This window comes from Lagenorhynchus albirostris, chromosome 9 (assembly GCF_949774975.1).
Source record: "Lagenorhynchus albirostris chromosome 9, mLagAlb1.1, whole genome shotgun sequence".
Lineage (NCBI taxonomy): Eukaryota > Metazoa > Chordata > Mammalia > Artiodactyla > Delphinidae > Lagenorhynchus > Lagenorhynchus albirostris.
In genome coordinates, this window is record NC_083103.1 from 7,595,412 (window position 1) to 7,610,580 (window position 15,169).

The window sequence follows — 15,169 nt, forward strand, 5'->3', positions numbered from 1 at the left end:
AAGAAGACTGGCTGTAGGGGGAGATCCTTTAAGAGGCTTATTAACATTCCGAGGAGAGGATCTGATGAGGGTTTGGCCTTGGGGCTTTGCTGATGGTGATGGAGGGATGAAAAGTGTTTCTAGGAGTCGAGTCGAGCTTTTAGAGTTTTACAAGTTGGAACTGATAGGACCTGGTGATTGGTGTGAAAAAAAAAAGAGCAAGGCTGATTTCTGGGTGTCTGACCTGATCCGGGAGTGCAGGCAGGAGGAACGGGCTTGCAGGGGCGAGGGTTTTGAGGTCCATCTTGGACATGAGGACATTCAGCCCATGAGACACTCAGGTCAAGCTTCTCTGAAGGCAGATCAGGAGCACAGAAGAGAGGTTTGTACCCAAGCTACTGAAAAGTTCTAACCGTGTGTGTGTGCGTGTGCATGTGTGTTGATCATGGCAGTACTTGTCAGGTGTACCTGGTACATGTGCCCAAGAGCGAGGCTGGGCATGGGCTGGGGGACCAAACAGCAGGAGGCTAATGAAGGAAACCGGGGGTCAGGGGTGAGCATGGGGGCTCTGATGGCCTAGGAGCGCAGTGGACAAAGGCAGAGGTGATTTTGTGCTCCTGGGCAAGTGTCCTTTTCTTTACAAAGGAGGTAGGTGACACACCAAGCTCGTGAGGGCTGCTGGGAAGCTGATGCGGACAACGCACGTTGAGGGTCTGTACAGCGTCTGGCATGTGGCTAACTCTTGGCCTCTCTGGAGCCTGGCAGAGTGTGGGGCACATGCTGGGTGTTCAAGAAGCGCTGGTTGAGAGCAGTGCCTTTGCTGAAGGCAGGGAAACGGGAGCTTTGTTGCAGCGGGTGGAGATGTCAGATGCGGCTTTAGTGGTGGACTGGGTGTCAGGAGCTGAGTGATTGCAGAGCGCATGGCTGGGGGTGCAGGACTGGCCCCCAGGGAAGAGGCCAGGGATGAAAATACAGGTTTGAGGGTCCCTTAGCCGCGAAAGTGCACTCTCATGGAGGAGTGAGGGAGAAGAAAGAGGAGTGTGGAGGGCCTGGGGCTGAGCCTGGAGGGGCCCGTGATGGCAGGTGAGGGGCACAGATGAATCAGCAGAAAGCGAAGGGCAGCCGAGAAAGAGAGGCCAGTGAGTCCCGAGGGGACCCTCTGCGAAGCCAGGAGAGGGGAGACTCATGTAGGCAGCAGGCTGTACTTGGTCGTCTGACCTTCCTGAGCATAGCACGACCCACATTTGTGGCAGGTGGGAATAGGGTTTGGAATCCCCGCCATGTCGGGTGATGTGCCTCCTTGTTTGTGCAGGAGCTGGAGAGATGAGTGTGCTGACTGGCCAGGGCCCCAGCACACTGCGACAAAGAGATCCGGACACAGGGCTGCTCTCGAGAGTCCAAGGGTTTTCCTGAGGGTCCCTTTCTAGCCAGCTCCCCTCCCCACCATAAATGTCACGTGATTCAGTTTATTTAAGGAAATCATTGTATACATGGCCTCTGGGGGATGCAGCTGTCAGGTAAAAGAAGCTCTGTGTTGTATGGAAGTGTGTTTGTAACACACGTGGATATGTAAAGGCTTGTGTGTGTAGGTTTAGAAAACAGGAGACCGATAGATGGATAGATAGCAAAAGGGGGCTGTGTTCCTCCCGGGGTGTGTGTCTCTAGTCCCTGGAGGGAGTGGGGGGTGGTGTGGTGTGTGCATCTCATGTTATGTATTAGGTCACAGCGTGCGTATGATTCTGCATTCAGCCTGTGTGTGTGTATTGTGGGTGTGCTATAAGGTGTGACAAATGACAGTGTGTGTTTCTGGAGTTTAGCTCACCCCCTAAGAGCGGATGAGAAGAGAACACAAAGTGAGGCTGGAGGTAGGAGATGGTATGTGCACACGGGCATGAGTGTGTCCTGAACAGCTGTTTGCATGTACACGTGTGTATCCCGGGTCCACATACGTGTGCTTGCGTGCGTGTGTGTTTGCCGGATGGGTCTGTTTGTTTGTAGGTCGTGCTGTTCCTTTTCCCCCTGTTGCCTCCTCTAAAGGCTCCCGGTAGGTGGCAGGTCAGAAATGCTTTCAGAGGGGCCTTCTTGGCGCTCTTAGGGAGCAGGCCGGAGCCCAGCATGCTTGAGCTCCGTTGAAGGAACTGCCTCTCTCCTACCTTCCTTCCTTCTTTCTTGATCTCTTTGGTGAGCCCCAGGGACAGGCCCAGGCAGGCCCCTGAGAGGTGAGGGCTGACTGCCCAAAGGCTGTGGCACGACAGAGGGATGGGCCCCGTCTGGCCCCCTGAAGTGGCCCGTCCGGCCTGGGGACCTTTTGCCACACCCAGCTGTTGAGAAGGCATTTATCCCAGAATCACAGAACCAGAGCCAGAAGGGTCCTCAGAGGAGCTCTAGTCCACCCGTCTCATTTTTGCAGAGCAGGTACTGGGGGCTCAGAGAGACTGGGCGACTGGGATGGGAGTCACACGGCACTCTGAGGCAGAAACTGTGTTTTCTGAGTACGTTGGCTTTTCTCCCCCGACAGGGTGGCGGTGGGGAGTGCTTGGGCCCGAGTGTGCACAGGCTTCAGGTGTGAGTCGTGTGAGAGATTATGCATGTCTCTGCATCATTAAGTGCCTATGTGTGTCAGTGTGTCACTGAGGGTGAGCCCGGCGTGAGCGTGTCCCCATCTGTCTCTGAGACGCGATGGAGTGCGGGGGTGGGGGGAGCGTGCTGGACGCCTGACTGCTGCTCCTGGCTCTGCCTCTGATTTCCCATGTGACCTTGAGCGGTTAGCTCCCTGTCCTGGGCCTCAGTTTCCTGAAGTGTAACTCGAGGCTCATGTCCCCTTGGACTGTGTGACCCTGTGTGTGAGGCTCTGATTCGGGGAACAGCTTGGTCTCTGTCTCATCCCCGCAGGGCCTTCCTGATTGGGTGACTTGTGTCCGGGCCTGGGGGGGCTTGGACCCACCTTCCATCACTCCCCTTGGAGCCCTGTCCTTGGTACCCTCGCTAACTGTCCTCCTTTTTTTCTCTCTTTCTGCATCCCCCTTCCTGAACCTCGCTGGCCTGTAGAGGAGCACCCCATGGAAGGTGAGTGATACCTCTCGGTCGCTGGGGTGGCAGATCGATCGCCGGGGGGCCTGGTGGTTCCCTCCCCTGCCCATGTGTGGGGCCCCCAGGGAAGGATGTCTGGGTGTCCTCTTGGCTGCCTTGGCCCACCTCTCACCTGGTCCCTCTTTCCGGTTTGCTGGGGAGAACTGCCTGGTAGCGGCCGTCCCTCCATTGCCTGTCTTCAGCACATCTGCCCACCGGCCTTTCTTCTTTCCTGGGGGGAGACCAGACGGGGGGTGGAGCTGGAGGGATGGGGCTGGAGCATTCAGAAGTGTCCAGAAATGATTGAGGAGATGTGTTTTTGCCCAGCCCGGCTGAGGAAGCTTAGAAAGGCCGCGCTGCCAAGGGTTGGGGTGTGGCCGGGGCTGGTGCTTGGGTAGAATCTGCTCCAGGGTCTGAAGAGCGCAGGCAGAGGCGGGGCTGTCGGGTCCCCAGGTCAGGGGATGTGGGCTGGGTGGCAGCTTCTCCTCTTTGACACACTTGTAGTCCCCTGTCCCCTGTCCCACGGGCTGGCCTAGGTAGGTAGGGGTGGTCTGCTTCTTCCTTCAGCCCAGGCCCGGGGAAGGGCGGGGAACGTGCCTCGCTTCGGGGTCTCTCTGTCCATTCTCTCCCTGTCTTCTGCTTCATTTGCCTTCTCTCTCTTTCTGATTTTTTGTCTTTGCCTCTCTTTTTCTCCAGGGTTCTGTCCCTGGACCTCTCTCTTTGTTCTGTCCTTCCCCAGGCTCTCTCTGTGTTCCTGTCTGAACCTTCTCTCACTCACTGTGCTTTTCCCTGTTTCTTTTCCTTCTTCGAGGTGGACCACGTCAGGGAGGGAAGACTGGGTTGAATGGACCAGGCTTGATACCTGGGCTGCAGGGGAGCTCATGTGGCCCACACAGGGAGGGCATGCAGCGGGCTGGGAGGGAGATAGGACCCCAGTCACCAAACCTGCCCCACATTTTCTTCTTGGAGTAGCAGGTGTGGGAAGCATGTGCGCAGCGCCAGGCTGGGAGCTCCCCGGGCCTGGCCCTGCCCTGGATGCAGGAGTCTGGGGAAGGAAAGAAGGGGCTGGAATCCACTTTCCCTGGTGGTGTCCATGGTTTGGCTTGTCTGTCTCTCTAATGTCCCTTCTCCTTGGGTGCCCTCAGGTCTCCCGATCCCTCTGGGCAGGCACCCGTGTGTGTGTGTGTGTGTGTGTGTGTGTGTGTGTGTGTGAATCTGTATGCACACTGTTCACGCAGCTCTGCTCTGTTGTGTCTGGGTGTCTTTGTGCACGTCTGTACACGTATGCCTGTGTACATGTGTCTGAGTGTGTGTGGAGGTGTGCGCCCCTCCAGCATCGTGTCTTCTGTGGCGTGGCCCACATCTCCGTGTGCCTCTGTAGGAGCGTCTGCATCTGTGTCTGCATCTGTCCTGTCTGTGTCTGCCTCTCCGTGTGTCAGTGTTTACCTCTGTGTGTGTGTGAGAGAGAGTCTGCGTGTCTGTGTGGTCGCAGCCTTCTGAGGGCTGGAGATAAGATTTAGTGCTGATGGGACTTCTACTTGCTCTTGATGTCATGTCTCCTCTGGAACAAAGGGAGAGATGGAGGAGAAAGAGAGGGGAAAAGGGTGGAGGAAAGGGGCTCGGGGGGAGGGAGCAGGGGGCAGACAGACAAGAGGAAGGAGAGGGGGTAAGTAGAGGCGGGAAGAGGAAGGACACAGTGGAGGGAGGGGCAGAAAGGGGAGAAATGGGGAGGGGGAAAAGGCCAGCCCAAGAGAAGAAACCGGAGGGCTGCTGTGGGGAGGAACAGGGGCCTGGAGCTGAAGGGGAGGAAAAAGGAAACAGTTCTTCTCCAAACAAGTAGAATAGTAGAATAGAGGGACAAGACGGGAAGCTGGGCTTGGGGGACAAGTGGGGAATGAGACCACTTAGCCACCTCTTGGGGGCGCCATGGTGGCCTGCTGGTCTGGATGTGGCCCTTCGTGTGCTTGCAGGTCAGTGGCTGTGCAGGGGTGTGTGTCTGAGGCTGTGTGTGTGTGTGTGTATACACCCAGGGATGTGATGCATCTGTGTGTCTCTGTGTCCTGGCTGCTTGTGTGTCTCACAATCTTGTCCCCTGTAACCCTCTTCCTTCTTTCGATGTTGGTCCTCCCTGGGGTTTTGTCAGGAGAGTGAGGGGGCGAGACTGAGAGTGGGGAGGTGGGTCTGGTAGGTGGTGGCTTCACGGGGGGTGGGCTGGGGGACTCCTTGGGGGCATTACGCTCTGGACTCTGCAGGTCCCTCTTCAGATCTCTGAGTCCTCCGTGCCTTCACCCTCTTGTCTGGTCCTTCGACACTGTGCCTCAGGCCTAGCTTTCTCCCAGGGACCCAGCCATCCAGCTCCCCAGGCCCCTGCCGAGCATCTCCTTTTGGGGATCCTGGTAGCCCCACCCCCTTCCCCCTAGCTTTTTGTAGCAGGGAGAGAAGACCCAGAAGCAGCCAGATAAAGTGCCCTAGGAGGGGACCCTTGGTAATGCCATCCGTCACTACCAGCCTCTTCTCCAGTGGCTGGAGGAGGGACTGATGCCACAGGTAGAGGTGGGGAGGGGTGTAAGGAGGGGGGCTGGGGCATGGGGAGAGCAGAGATTTCAGGCCACGGGGTGAGGCAGGCTTTAGGGAGAGCACCCTCGGGCCAGGCTGGGCTGAGCCTCAGGTAGACGGGGCAGGGAACTGGCCTCCCCTTCCCCAAGATGGCTGGTGCTCTCACTCCTGAGGGAGCTGAGCAGCTGGTTGCCGTGGCGACAGAGGGAGAGTGCGTTATGCTAATGAGGCTGGCTGGGAGCTGGGCAGTGGAAGGGTCTTCGAGGCAGAGATGCCACTCCCCCAGAGCAGTGGTACAGGCGGCAGTGGGGACAGGAGACAGGTTCACAGGTCCCTCGGCTCCTGGGCCTGGAAGAATTGGATGAGGGGTTAGGGCCTTGGGTCTGGGTCCTGGATTTAGGGGGTTTGGAAGATGCTGGTAGTTTTGGGGGAAAGAGTTGGTGGGGGGCGTTCGGAGCAAGGAATAAGATTTGGTCCAAATGCTTGGGTCCCCTCCGGTTTTGTGGATAAAACCTGTGTCTTCCCAAGAGCTGTTTTGTCCTGAGGCAGCCCTTGTCAGCTGTGGCCCCCTCCCCCGACTGGCCTCAGACCCAGCACTGGGGAGAGATGAGTGCTGCGCGAGACAAGAAGGGGGCAACATGAACCATCTACCCAAATCTTCCACAGGATCCCGGCCCTTGGCCCCCGGCCATGCCCTTCTGGCCTTTTTGCTGCCTTTCTTTTTGGAACCCAGGCATCCTGGCCCTCAGCCTTGCCCCAGAGACTCCTGGAGCGCTTTTCCCTGTCTTGCATCCTGGTCCTGGCTTTCTACCCCCAGGGCCCACATCTCATGGCCTCAGCAGTGGGGATGGTTTCCAAGGGTGAGGTGGTGCTGCAGGGCTGTTCCTTCCCCATCCTCTTGGCCAGACACCACAGGTGCAGGGATGGGGGAGGCGAGGGCTGCGGTTCGGTGGGGCTGGTCATCTCAGGGAGCCCTGGGGTCTCAGCTCAGCTGTGGGGCATGTGCTGCAGCCTCTCTGAGGGAGGGTGTTCCTTGGCTGATGCCTTCTGGGGACTGGGGTACTGGTCCAGTGGGCCAAAGTCTCTCCCCCTAAGGCTGGGGGGGCCCCAAATCAGGGCTGACCAGGCTCTCTCAAGGGACCAAGGCACCCCTGAAAAAAAATCCCAGACAATCTTGCTCTCAGTCTTGGCTGTCAGGCTTCTGTTTTCCCTTTTCAAAATTCAGCTTTTGGGTCACCTCAGAGAGGGCCTGTCCAGAGAAAGGGGATCTGTAGAATAGTTTCGAATGAGGTGTGTCGACCTCTCAGAGAGCTGGGGCTCCCGCCCATGGGTCTTGGCTGCCCTCTTTGGTCTTTGCTGTCCAAGAGTGCTGGCCTGGCCTCCCAGTCCTCCCTGTGGAAGGATCCAGGCCCCCATCCTTGCTCCAGTGTTTCCCTAGATTCTGTTTCCTCCAACCTGCTGTCTCTCTAACTTTGTCCTCCTGAATCTCAGTTTCCTCGTAGAATCCGGGTGGGCAGGGTGCCTGTTACCCATTTGGAGGCTGTTGGGAGGATTGGACCTGGACAGATGCCTTTCCACAGCCCCCTTTGGTGGGAGATTCCCTCTAGGTCCAGGCTCTTCATACCCCCGTCTTCCCGGTCTCTGCCAGGCTCGAGGGGTAACGGGATGGGGTGGGGTGGGGGGGTTTGGATATCCCTCTTGTCTGCTCAATCCCGCGCTAACAGGACACTCTCTCTCTCTCCAGGTGGCTTTGATTTTTGTGTCGTGTTTTATTTTCTCCTCCATCCGAATCGTTTTTCTCGTTGACTGTTTTTTTTTCTCTCCGCCTCCCGGAAGAAAAAAAAAAGAAAAAAAGAAAAAGGAAAAAGCAGCCCTCCCAGCCTCATGCTTCTCCTCCTTTTCCTTTTTTTTTTCCGGCAAGAAGAAAAAAAAAGAAACCAAAATCTCCTCTCCCCCTGCAGTGACTCCCTGCCCCAATCCTTCCTCTGGTTCTGCCTGTACCCCCCTCACCGTCTCCGGCGCCCCCCTTCTCTCTCTCTCTCTCGCCCCGCTTCTCGTGCCCTCCACCCTCTGTTTCGGCATCGGGCCCCTTTCCTCAGCTCTGGGCTGGGGGCTTTCCCCCGATGTCTGTCACAAGTTAAAAAGGGTTTTAAATTGTGGCAGCAAAAGCTTTTCCCCCCTCTCTCTGGCTGATTTTGATGACTCGTGTTTTCTTTGTTTCTTTCCCCTTTTCTTTCTTTTTTCTTCTTTTATTGTCTCCTTTCTTTCTTTCTCTCCTTCCCTTTCCAAGGTCCGGCTCACCTGACGTTAAACAGCGAAGGTATGGTTTGAAGTTCTGGCTTGGTTTGGATTGGATTGGATTGGATTGGATGGCCCCCAACCTGCACCTGGATTCTCTGTCCACCCCCCCTTGCCCCCCTTCCCCCTCCTCCACTTGTCCTGCCTCCTTCCTGCCTTCCTACCCCCTTCCTCTGCCTTGTCTTTATTTTATTTGGGCGCTGGGGTGGGTGGGGGCTGGTCCCCGTGTGTGCTCTCCCCTCTCCCACCTCCCCCGACACACTCCATCCGCCCTCATCCCACCTTGGTTTCTGACATCAAGAGATGTTTGAACTCCTGCCGTTGTCTCCAGTCACCTTTTTGCGTTTTCCTGATAGTGTATCTTGCTTTTTTTTTTTTTCTTTCTCATGGTGGTGTTTTATTTCCTTCTGCTCATTCTGCTCATTCTTTCTTTTCTGTGAACCCAAATAAAAAGAGAAAAGCATGGGCTGGAGGAAGTGGATTTTAGGCAGCCTCATTCCCCTCATCGCTGTGGGATGCCCCCTTTCCACAGCAGTTCCCCCCACCCCCGTACACCCTCACCCTTGTGTCTTCTGGATGTCTCCTGACCCTGTTTGACAGATGAGGACATTTAGGTCCAGAGAGATGAAGTGACTTGCTAGTGATTACGCAGCGTTTAATTGGTGGTACCGTTGGGACTGCTCATCTATTTTTAGCCTCCCTTCGACCAAGTCCTTACCATCTTTAAAAGCCCTGGTGTTCGGCAAACCTGGAGACAGACCCCAGGAGTCCTGACCTTGATCCCCTAGCTCTGACCTCCCTGTTGCTGACTCCCTCCCAGATCCTCAGGCACTGCTTCCCTGCCCCGTTGGTCCTCTGTTGGGGCTCATCTTCCATAAGGACAGGGTGGTATCCTTAGCCTGTAGGCAGGAGAAGCCTACAGTATGAAGGCTGGGCTGTGGGGAGAGACTCAGATCGGGAATTTGGGATGCATTTAGGTCTGGGGAGGTAGAGGCCTGGGATTCTTGCAAGGATGTGAAATTATGGTAAGAAATGTGGGGAAAGAGGAAGTCCCGAGTGGGGAGTCAGGGCCTGGTGGGTTTACTCACATCCTTCTTGCATCTCAGTGCCTGATTCTGGGTTTGCTGGCTGTGGCTCACCTTTGTCCTAGATGAAGCCCTGAAGGATCCCTAAAGCCACCCCTCCACCTCCCGAAAGGCCACAGCCCAGGTGTTATTCTAGCTTCAGTTCTGGGGATTGGGGTTGGAATAAGGGCCCAGACAAGGACTTTTTTTTTTGCGGTACGCGGGCCTCTCACTGTTGTGGCCTCTCCTGTTGCGGAGCACAGGCTCTGGACGCGTAGGCTCAGTGGCTGTGTGTCACGGGCCCAGCCGCTCCGCCGCATGTGGGATCCTCCCGGACTGGGGCACGAATCCGTGTCCCCTGCATCGGCAGGTGGACTCTCAACCCCTGTGCCACCAGGGAAGCCCCCAGGACTTTTAAACTCCATTCTTGAGTTCCCCTTAAGAACCATCTCGTGGGGTCTGGCAGTAGGTGTGGTGCCTGGGAGCCGCTGGTCAGGGCTGGGTGGAGAACTTAAGGCAGCCTGGAGGCCAGACATGGTGACGAGTGCCTGCGGGACTCTGGAGGCCTGGGCTGGGGGCGCTGGCCGGTGGCGAGCGGGAAGTCCTCCCCGAGAAAGGCCTTCCCACATCCACTGTGGAGATAAGATTTAGTGCTGCCAGCCAGGCAGGACCTCCTGGTGTGCGCAGCCCTGCTGAGGGCACAGTGGAGGGACAAGGAGCAAACAGAGCGCATGGCCCTGCCCCTGGGAAGCCCCGCGGCCTAACTGGCCAAGAAGTGGATGAAGGCAACATTGAGAGCACTCACTGCAGTAAAGGAACAGGTGTAGAAGGAGAACCAGCTTGCCTCGAGGATGGGCAAAGAGGAGAAGAGGGCTTTGGTGCGGGAACGGGGCGGTTTTGGAAGAGGGGTGCTCTGTCAGGCTGTTGGACTAGTTGAAGAAGAGGAACCTGGCCCAGCAGAGTGCGGCCGAGAGTGGGGGAGAATCTGGACGGGAGGTCAGGGCCCCCAGGGCCAGAGGTCTGACCTGTTTGCACGTTGTTGGGCAGAAGGGGCTCCTGAACCAGCAGCGAGGCCTCTGCTCCTCTGCTCGTCTCCCCGCCCCTGGGCAAGGAAGGGGAGGTCAGTGGTCGTGAGTCTGACGGGGTTTGTGGGGCTGATGGTTCCCGGTTTGTCAACTGGCTCCTTCCCCAGAGGCCCTGAAGCGAGCGAGTCCCCAGAGCAGCACCCCACCCTGACCCTGTACCTCCAAGCCGGCCCTCTGCCCTGGACAGGGCCCTCCATCGCCTCAAGGCTGGGGTGGGACTGCCTGGGTAGCCCCCTGTGCCTGACTCCCCAATTCTGCTTCTCCAGTAGGGTCCTTACTGTTCTCCGAGGGGGGGGCCGGGAGAGGAGGAGCCAGCGATGTGCACCAGCCGACAAAAGGTCAGTGACCCCACGGTCCCCAGAGAGCCCAGCCCTCACCCTCTGTAGGCCAACTTCACTTTCTGGAGGGCAGCTGAGTCAATAGAGGCATGTACCCTTCAACTCCCTCTGAGGTCCACCCGCAGTACCTGCCTCGGTGTAAACGGCCACAAACCTCCATTTCTTTCCCAAAGCCCAGTTGTCCTGATGACCTCTTTCTAGAACACGGATGTCCTTTTTTTCTTGGCCGCGCTTATCTTAGTTCCCCGACCAGGGCTTGAACCCATGCCCCCTGTGGTGGAAGCGCTGAGTCTTAACCACTGGACTGCCAGGGAAGTCCCCACAGATGTCTTTTGGTGGTAGTTGTTCAGGCCAAAGAACAGGGATGACTAGAAAGTATCTGTTTCTCTGGGAGAGTGGCTAGGCAGCAGGGTCAGCCCCCCATTTAACCATCAAATTCTGCAAGCACGATAGGTGTCAGCCCAGGGAGATTCTGGTTGGGAGATGTGGCATTTATAATAAGTTGTGTATCACATGCGTCACCTAAATGAGCCTTGACAACCCCCTGTGGAAGGGCTCATTGCCCTTGGTTTACAGATGAGGAAACTGACGCTTGCCAATGCCCCTGAGGCCAGCCCGGGGCCCTTTATCCTGTCTCAGGGCTGTAGGTTTCAAGCTCCTTTTTTTTTTCTTCACTGAGGCTGCCTCTCTCTCTCTCTCTCTCTTTTTTTTTTTTAATAAATTTATTTATTTTATTTATTTATTTTTGGCTGCGTTGTGTCTTCGTTGCTGTGCGCAGGCTTTCTCTAGTTGCAGCGAGAGGGGGCTATTCTTCTTTACGGTGCGCAGGCTTTTCACTGCAGTGGCTTCTCGTTGCAGAGCACGGGCTCTAGGCGCGCGGGCTTCAACAGTTGTGGCACGTGGGCTCAGAAGTTGTGACTCGTGGGCTTAGTTGCTCCGCGGCATGTGGGATCTTCCCGGACCAGGGCTCGAACCTGTGTGAGGCTGCCTCTCTTAAGAGACTCTCTTCCCTAAGAAGTTTACAGGGCAGTGTAGCAACCCCTCAAGGAGTTCCAGTGGGTGCCAAGCCCTGGGGCTATCAAGTCCCATTCTTTAGTACTTGCTGTTCTGTTGGCCTGCCTTTCTGCCATCCCTGCCCTCTTCCCCAACCATTTGGTATCTCTTTCAGCTGACTCTCGAAAAAGCAGCCAGGCCACCACACTGGAAGTCTCCCCCAAACTCCCCAGGCAAACCCAGAAGCTGCTCGGCGTTCCCTTTGTCTACACCTCCATTACATCACTCGCCACACGGCGAGTAACTGTCACTTTACCTGTTTGCCTCCCCAACTCCACCGAGCTCCCTGAGGACGGTGATTGGGTGTTTTCGTTCGTGTACCCCTGATGCTTTCCACAGCTCCTGGCACATATGTAGGTGTGTGCTCAGCAGATTTATTTTAAATGGGTGAATGGGCTCTGTTCTCAAGGGGCTCACTGATGTTCTAACAAAGAACTACAATAAAGTGTGGTACGTGCGAAGTATAGGGAAAGTGCGGACTTTGTGCAGAGGAGTTAATTTATTCATTGATCTAGAGAGAGAGGCAGCACATACACACAGAGAAAGTTACATTCCAGCGTAAGAGTCGTTTATTTGTGGAATGGTTTACAGTTTATGAAGCCTCACCTGGTCTGGTCTCTTTCTAGATGCCCACGGCGACCTGTGAGGTAGGCCGATGATGAGTTCCTTTGTCCTGAGGAGGAAGCTGGGGCTTAGAGATGTTGCCTCTTGGCCAAAGTCACAAAGCTGGTGCAAGAGCCAGCATTAGTGCCCAGGTCTTCTTTCTCACATCACACTTCCTCTCAAGGGAGCAGTACAAGATGTTACTAGGCAGTGAGAGCCAAATGAGCTGAACAGACAGCTGTAGTGCTTGAGCGTAGGGAGGGGCTAAGGGGGCTGGAGACCTTCCCAGAGGAGGGCTTTGAGCTGGGCCTGGAAAGGAGGCAGCTGCTCTGCCCCCCCATGGCCATTAGAGATCCAGGACCACAGCAACTGGTCTCTAGCCACATTCAGCTTGACTGTGGACACTTGTGGGGCTCCACGTTCCCCGACCCTGGGAGATAAACAGGTATCAGCAATGACCCCCTTCCAGTGCCAGGGGCTATTAGGAACCGGTAACTGTTCAAGTGCTGCTGGGAGTTGTGGTTCCGGGGTTGTCCGCGCGGTGAGGTGGGGGAGAGCGCCCCCTGCTGTTTCAGGTCTCGCTCCTCTTAGATGTGGTTGGTGCTCTTCTGAGCACGGTTGTCAGGGCAGCCCCCACTTGCTTACCTGACACACTAATCCCTAGAGGTCCTACTGCCTCCTCCCCACTCAGGGGCTGTCTCTGTCCTTCCCACCACCTTGGGTTTTCTTGTTCGCATTTGTTCATCTATTTTGTCACTTTCCCCCAATTCTTTCAGGTTCCCTCTGGCTGCTCCAAGCCTCTTTCCATCCCTGGGCCTACCTGGGTCCGTGGCGGTGACGGGCGTTGGAGAACATGTAGACTCTGGCTCCAGAGTGGCTGGCTCTGCCTCCTCTCCTAGGAGACCAGAGCCAGAGCCCAGAGGAGTCGAGGAATGGCCTCATTTCTCCACTTTGCCTTGGCAGCCGTGGTCCAGCCTTAGGCCCGCCTCTCTCCTTTTTACTGGCCTCTTTTGTTCTGTTCCAATCACTTTTTCACGTGGTTGCCTTATTCTTTCCTTTCTTTCTTTTTGACTCTCCCTTTAATATTTTCTTTGACTGCAGTGAAGGTGAGGGAGTGGAAGGGGAGGCCCAGCTTCAGGGAGGGAGTAGGATGCAGAGCAAACTCAAGGTCAAACACATTCCCTTTTCTGGTCCTTGAGCCCCCCCCACCTCCCGCTCTGCCAGTGCCTGGGCAGCAGGCCTGGTTGCTATGGAAACAGCAAGGCCCTAAGAAACCCTTGGCTTCCTTTCCTGGGAGGTCTCTGTCCCCTTTTCCTTGCGGGCCCTCTTCCCATCACCCTTACCTGTCCCCTCCCAGGTTGCCCTCGTCTTTATCCAGATTGCTTCCCCCCATCACCTCTTGGTCCCTCACAGCTCTGCGCTGTCTCCATTTCCCTTCTGTCTCTCATGGTCCATCTTTCTCCTTCTCTACATGGCCTCCCTCCACATCGCCAGTCTTTCCCTTCTTGTTTCTCCTTGACTCCTCGTCTTTGTTTTCTGGCCCTTCCCACTGGAGCCCCAAGGTAGGCAGAGTGGGGCTTGTGGCTGTCCCCATGTGGCCCATGCCCCACCAGCCTCGCTGCCCTGTGACCTCAGGAAACCAGGCCTGGCCAGCTGCAGTGAGTGCGGTGCCAGGCTCTGGGGCAGCAGCTGGTGCCTTGGCATCCGGAAGCAGTGAGGACTGAGTCTGTGGGCAGACTGCCCGGAGGGAGAGAGTGGGGCCGTTGTGCAGGGGAGAGGCATCTGCAGGAGATGCACCCGGAGAGCCACGGCTTCCACACGCGGCGCCTGCTGCTGGGGCCCGGCCCACAGGGGGGCGGGGGCCTCTGAAGGCCGCGTGTGCCCCCTGCACCGGCATCGTGCCCTGCTTCTTCCTGGGCCTGGGGGCCTGTGCTGAGAATCTCTGCACTCCATGAAGGCCCTTGGCCGGCCATCTTGTTCACCCCCACATCCACCCTGCAAGGTGGGTGGGCCCAGCTGTTGTGCCACCGCCTGCTGGGAGGAGAAATGAGTTACTGTCAGAGTCCAGGTCCTCTGCGCTCCCTTGACTCCACGGCCTGTTTTCTTCCCTCTGTGTGGGCTCCGGCTTGTGAAGGTGTGGGGCTGGGACCCACCTTCTTTGCACGGAGCCATTGTCACCCACTTACAGAACACTAAAAGTCCCTAAGGCCCTTCCAGTTGTTTTCACTCCTGTTTAAAGCGTGCCAGTGGAAGGAGCCCCGTGCAAGGCGCTTACCCATGCACGCACACTCACACGCACATGCACGAGGGCCGGGTCTGCCTGTGCACTTTTGCCCCCAGCCATCTCCTGGCACACAGGGTCCCACACCTGCCCTCTGGGGACCCTTGGAGGCTCTCTGCCTAGGGCCTGTCTGTGCTGTCCTCTCAGGTTGAACTAGGAAGCTGGGGGGGCGGTGACAGCTGGCATGGTGGCCACCTGTGTCAGCCCCGCCCAATGGCCCACTGCTCCCTGACACACATCCTTGCCACCTGCATCGCCCTCCCATGTGTCTTCCCCCTGCCTCCTCCACCCCATTCTCCTCATCTGCTCACTGCTACAAAGTAGGCCTACTAGTCCCATCCCATGTGGTGAGGCCTCAGACTGTCCCCAGGCACTGAGAATGGCCATCACTGGAGAAGAGGTGGGAGGGGGAGGTGGGCTGCACTCAGGAGACCCTTGGTGCCCCGCCATAGGGGGCACTCTGGGAAGATGTCCGGTGCAGTTTCCTGTTGCTCTACCACATCCTTTTGTTAAGGGGTGACCGATGGAGGGCCAGTGGGGGAGGAGACAGTGAGAACGTCTGCTTTGCTTGGCCCTGTGGCAGCTTAGTTGTCAGCTGTCAGTGTGAGAGCCACTTAGCAGCCTCCTGCTTTGGAGACAGACGTGGGGGAAGCTGACTTCTGACATCAAAGACGGCAGGGTCCAGAGAGGAGGGTGGACAGCACGGGGAGGGGAGAGAGCCTAAAGCTTGCAGTTGGGATCGAGGGGCTCCCGGTGCCCAGGACCTGCGCCTGGGTGGCTGGAGGGGAAGAGGGAGGGTCTGGAGTGCCCTGCCCCACTCAGCCCTCTCCTGTTTCCCCACCG

General features: G+C 56.9%; 1 protein-coding gene across 7 annotated transcripts in view; it reads left to right on the top strand.

Annotated features, from left to right (window-relative positions):
* Positions 1 to 15,169, top strand: part of NRXN2 (neurexin 2) — a 99,803-nt gene that overhangs the window by 8,705 nt on the left and 75,929 nt on the right. For 5 of the 7 annotated variants that reach the window (XM_060157614.1, XM_060157616.1, XM_060157619.1 and 2 more), the window contains exons 2-4: positions 3,028 to 3,045; positions 7,895 to 7,924; positions 10,318 to 10,389. In XM_060157614.1, coding sequence (XP_060013597.1) covers positions 3,028 to 3,045; positions 7,895 to 7,924; positions 10,318 to 10,389 — 120 coding nt within the window. The remainder of the gene's footprint in view (positions 1 to 3,027; positions 3,046 to 7,894; positions 7,925 to 10,317; positions 10,390 to 15,169) is intronic. The other 2 variants (XM_060157620.1, XM_060157615.1) reach the window with 2 other exon arrangements.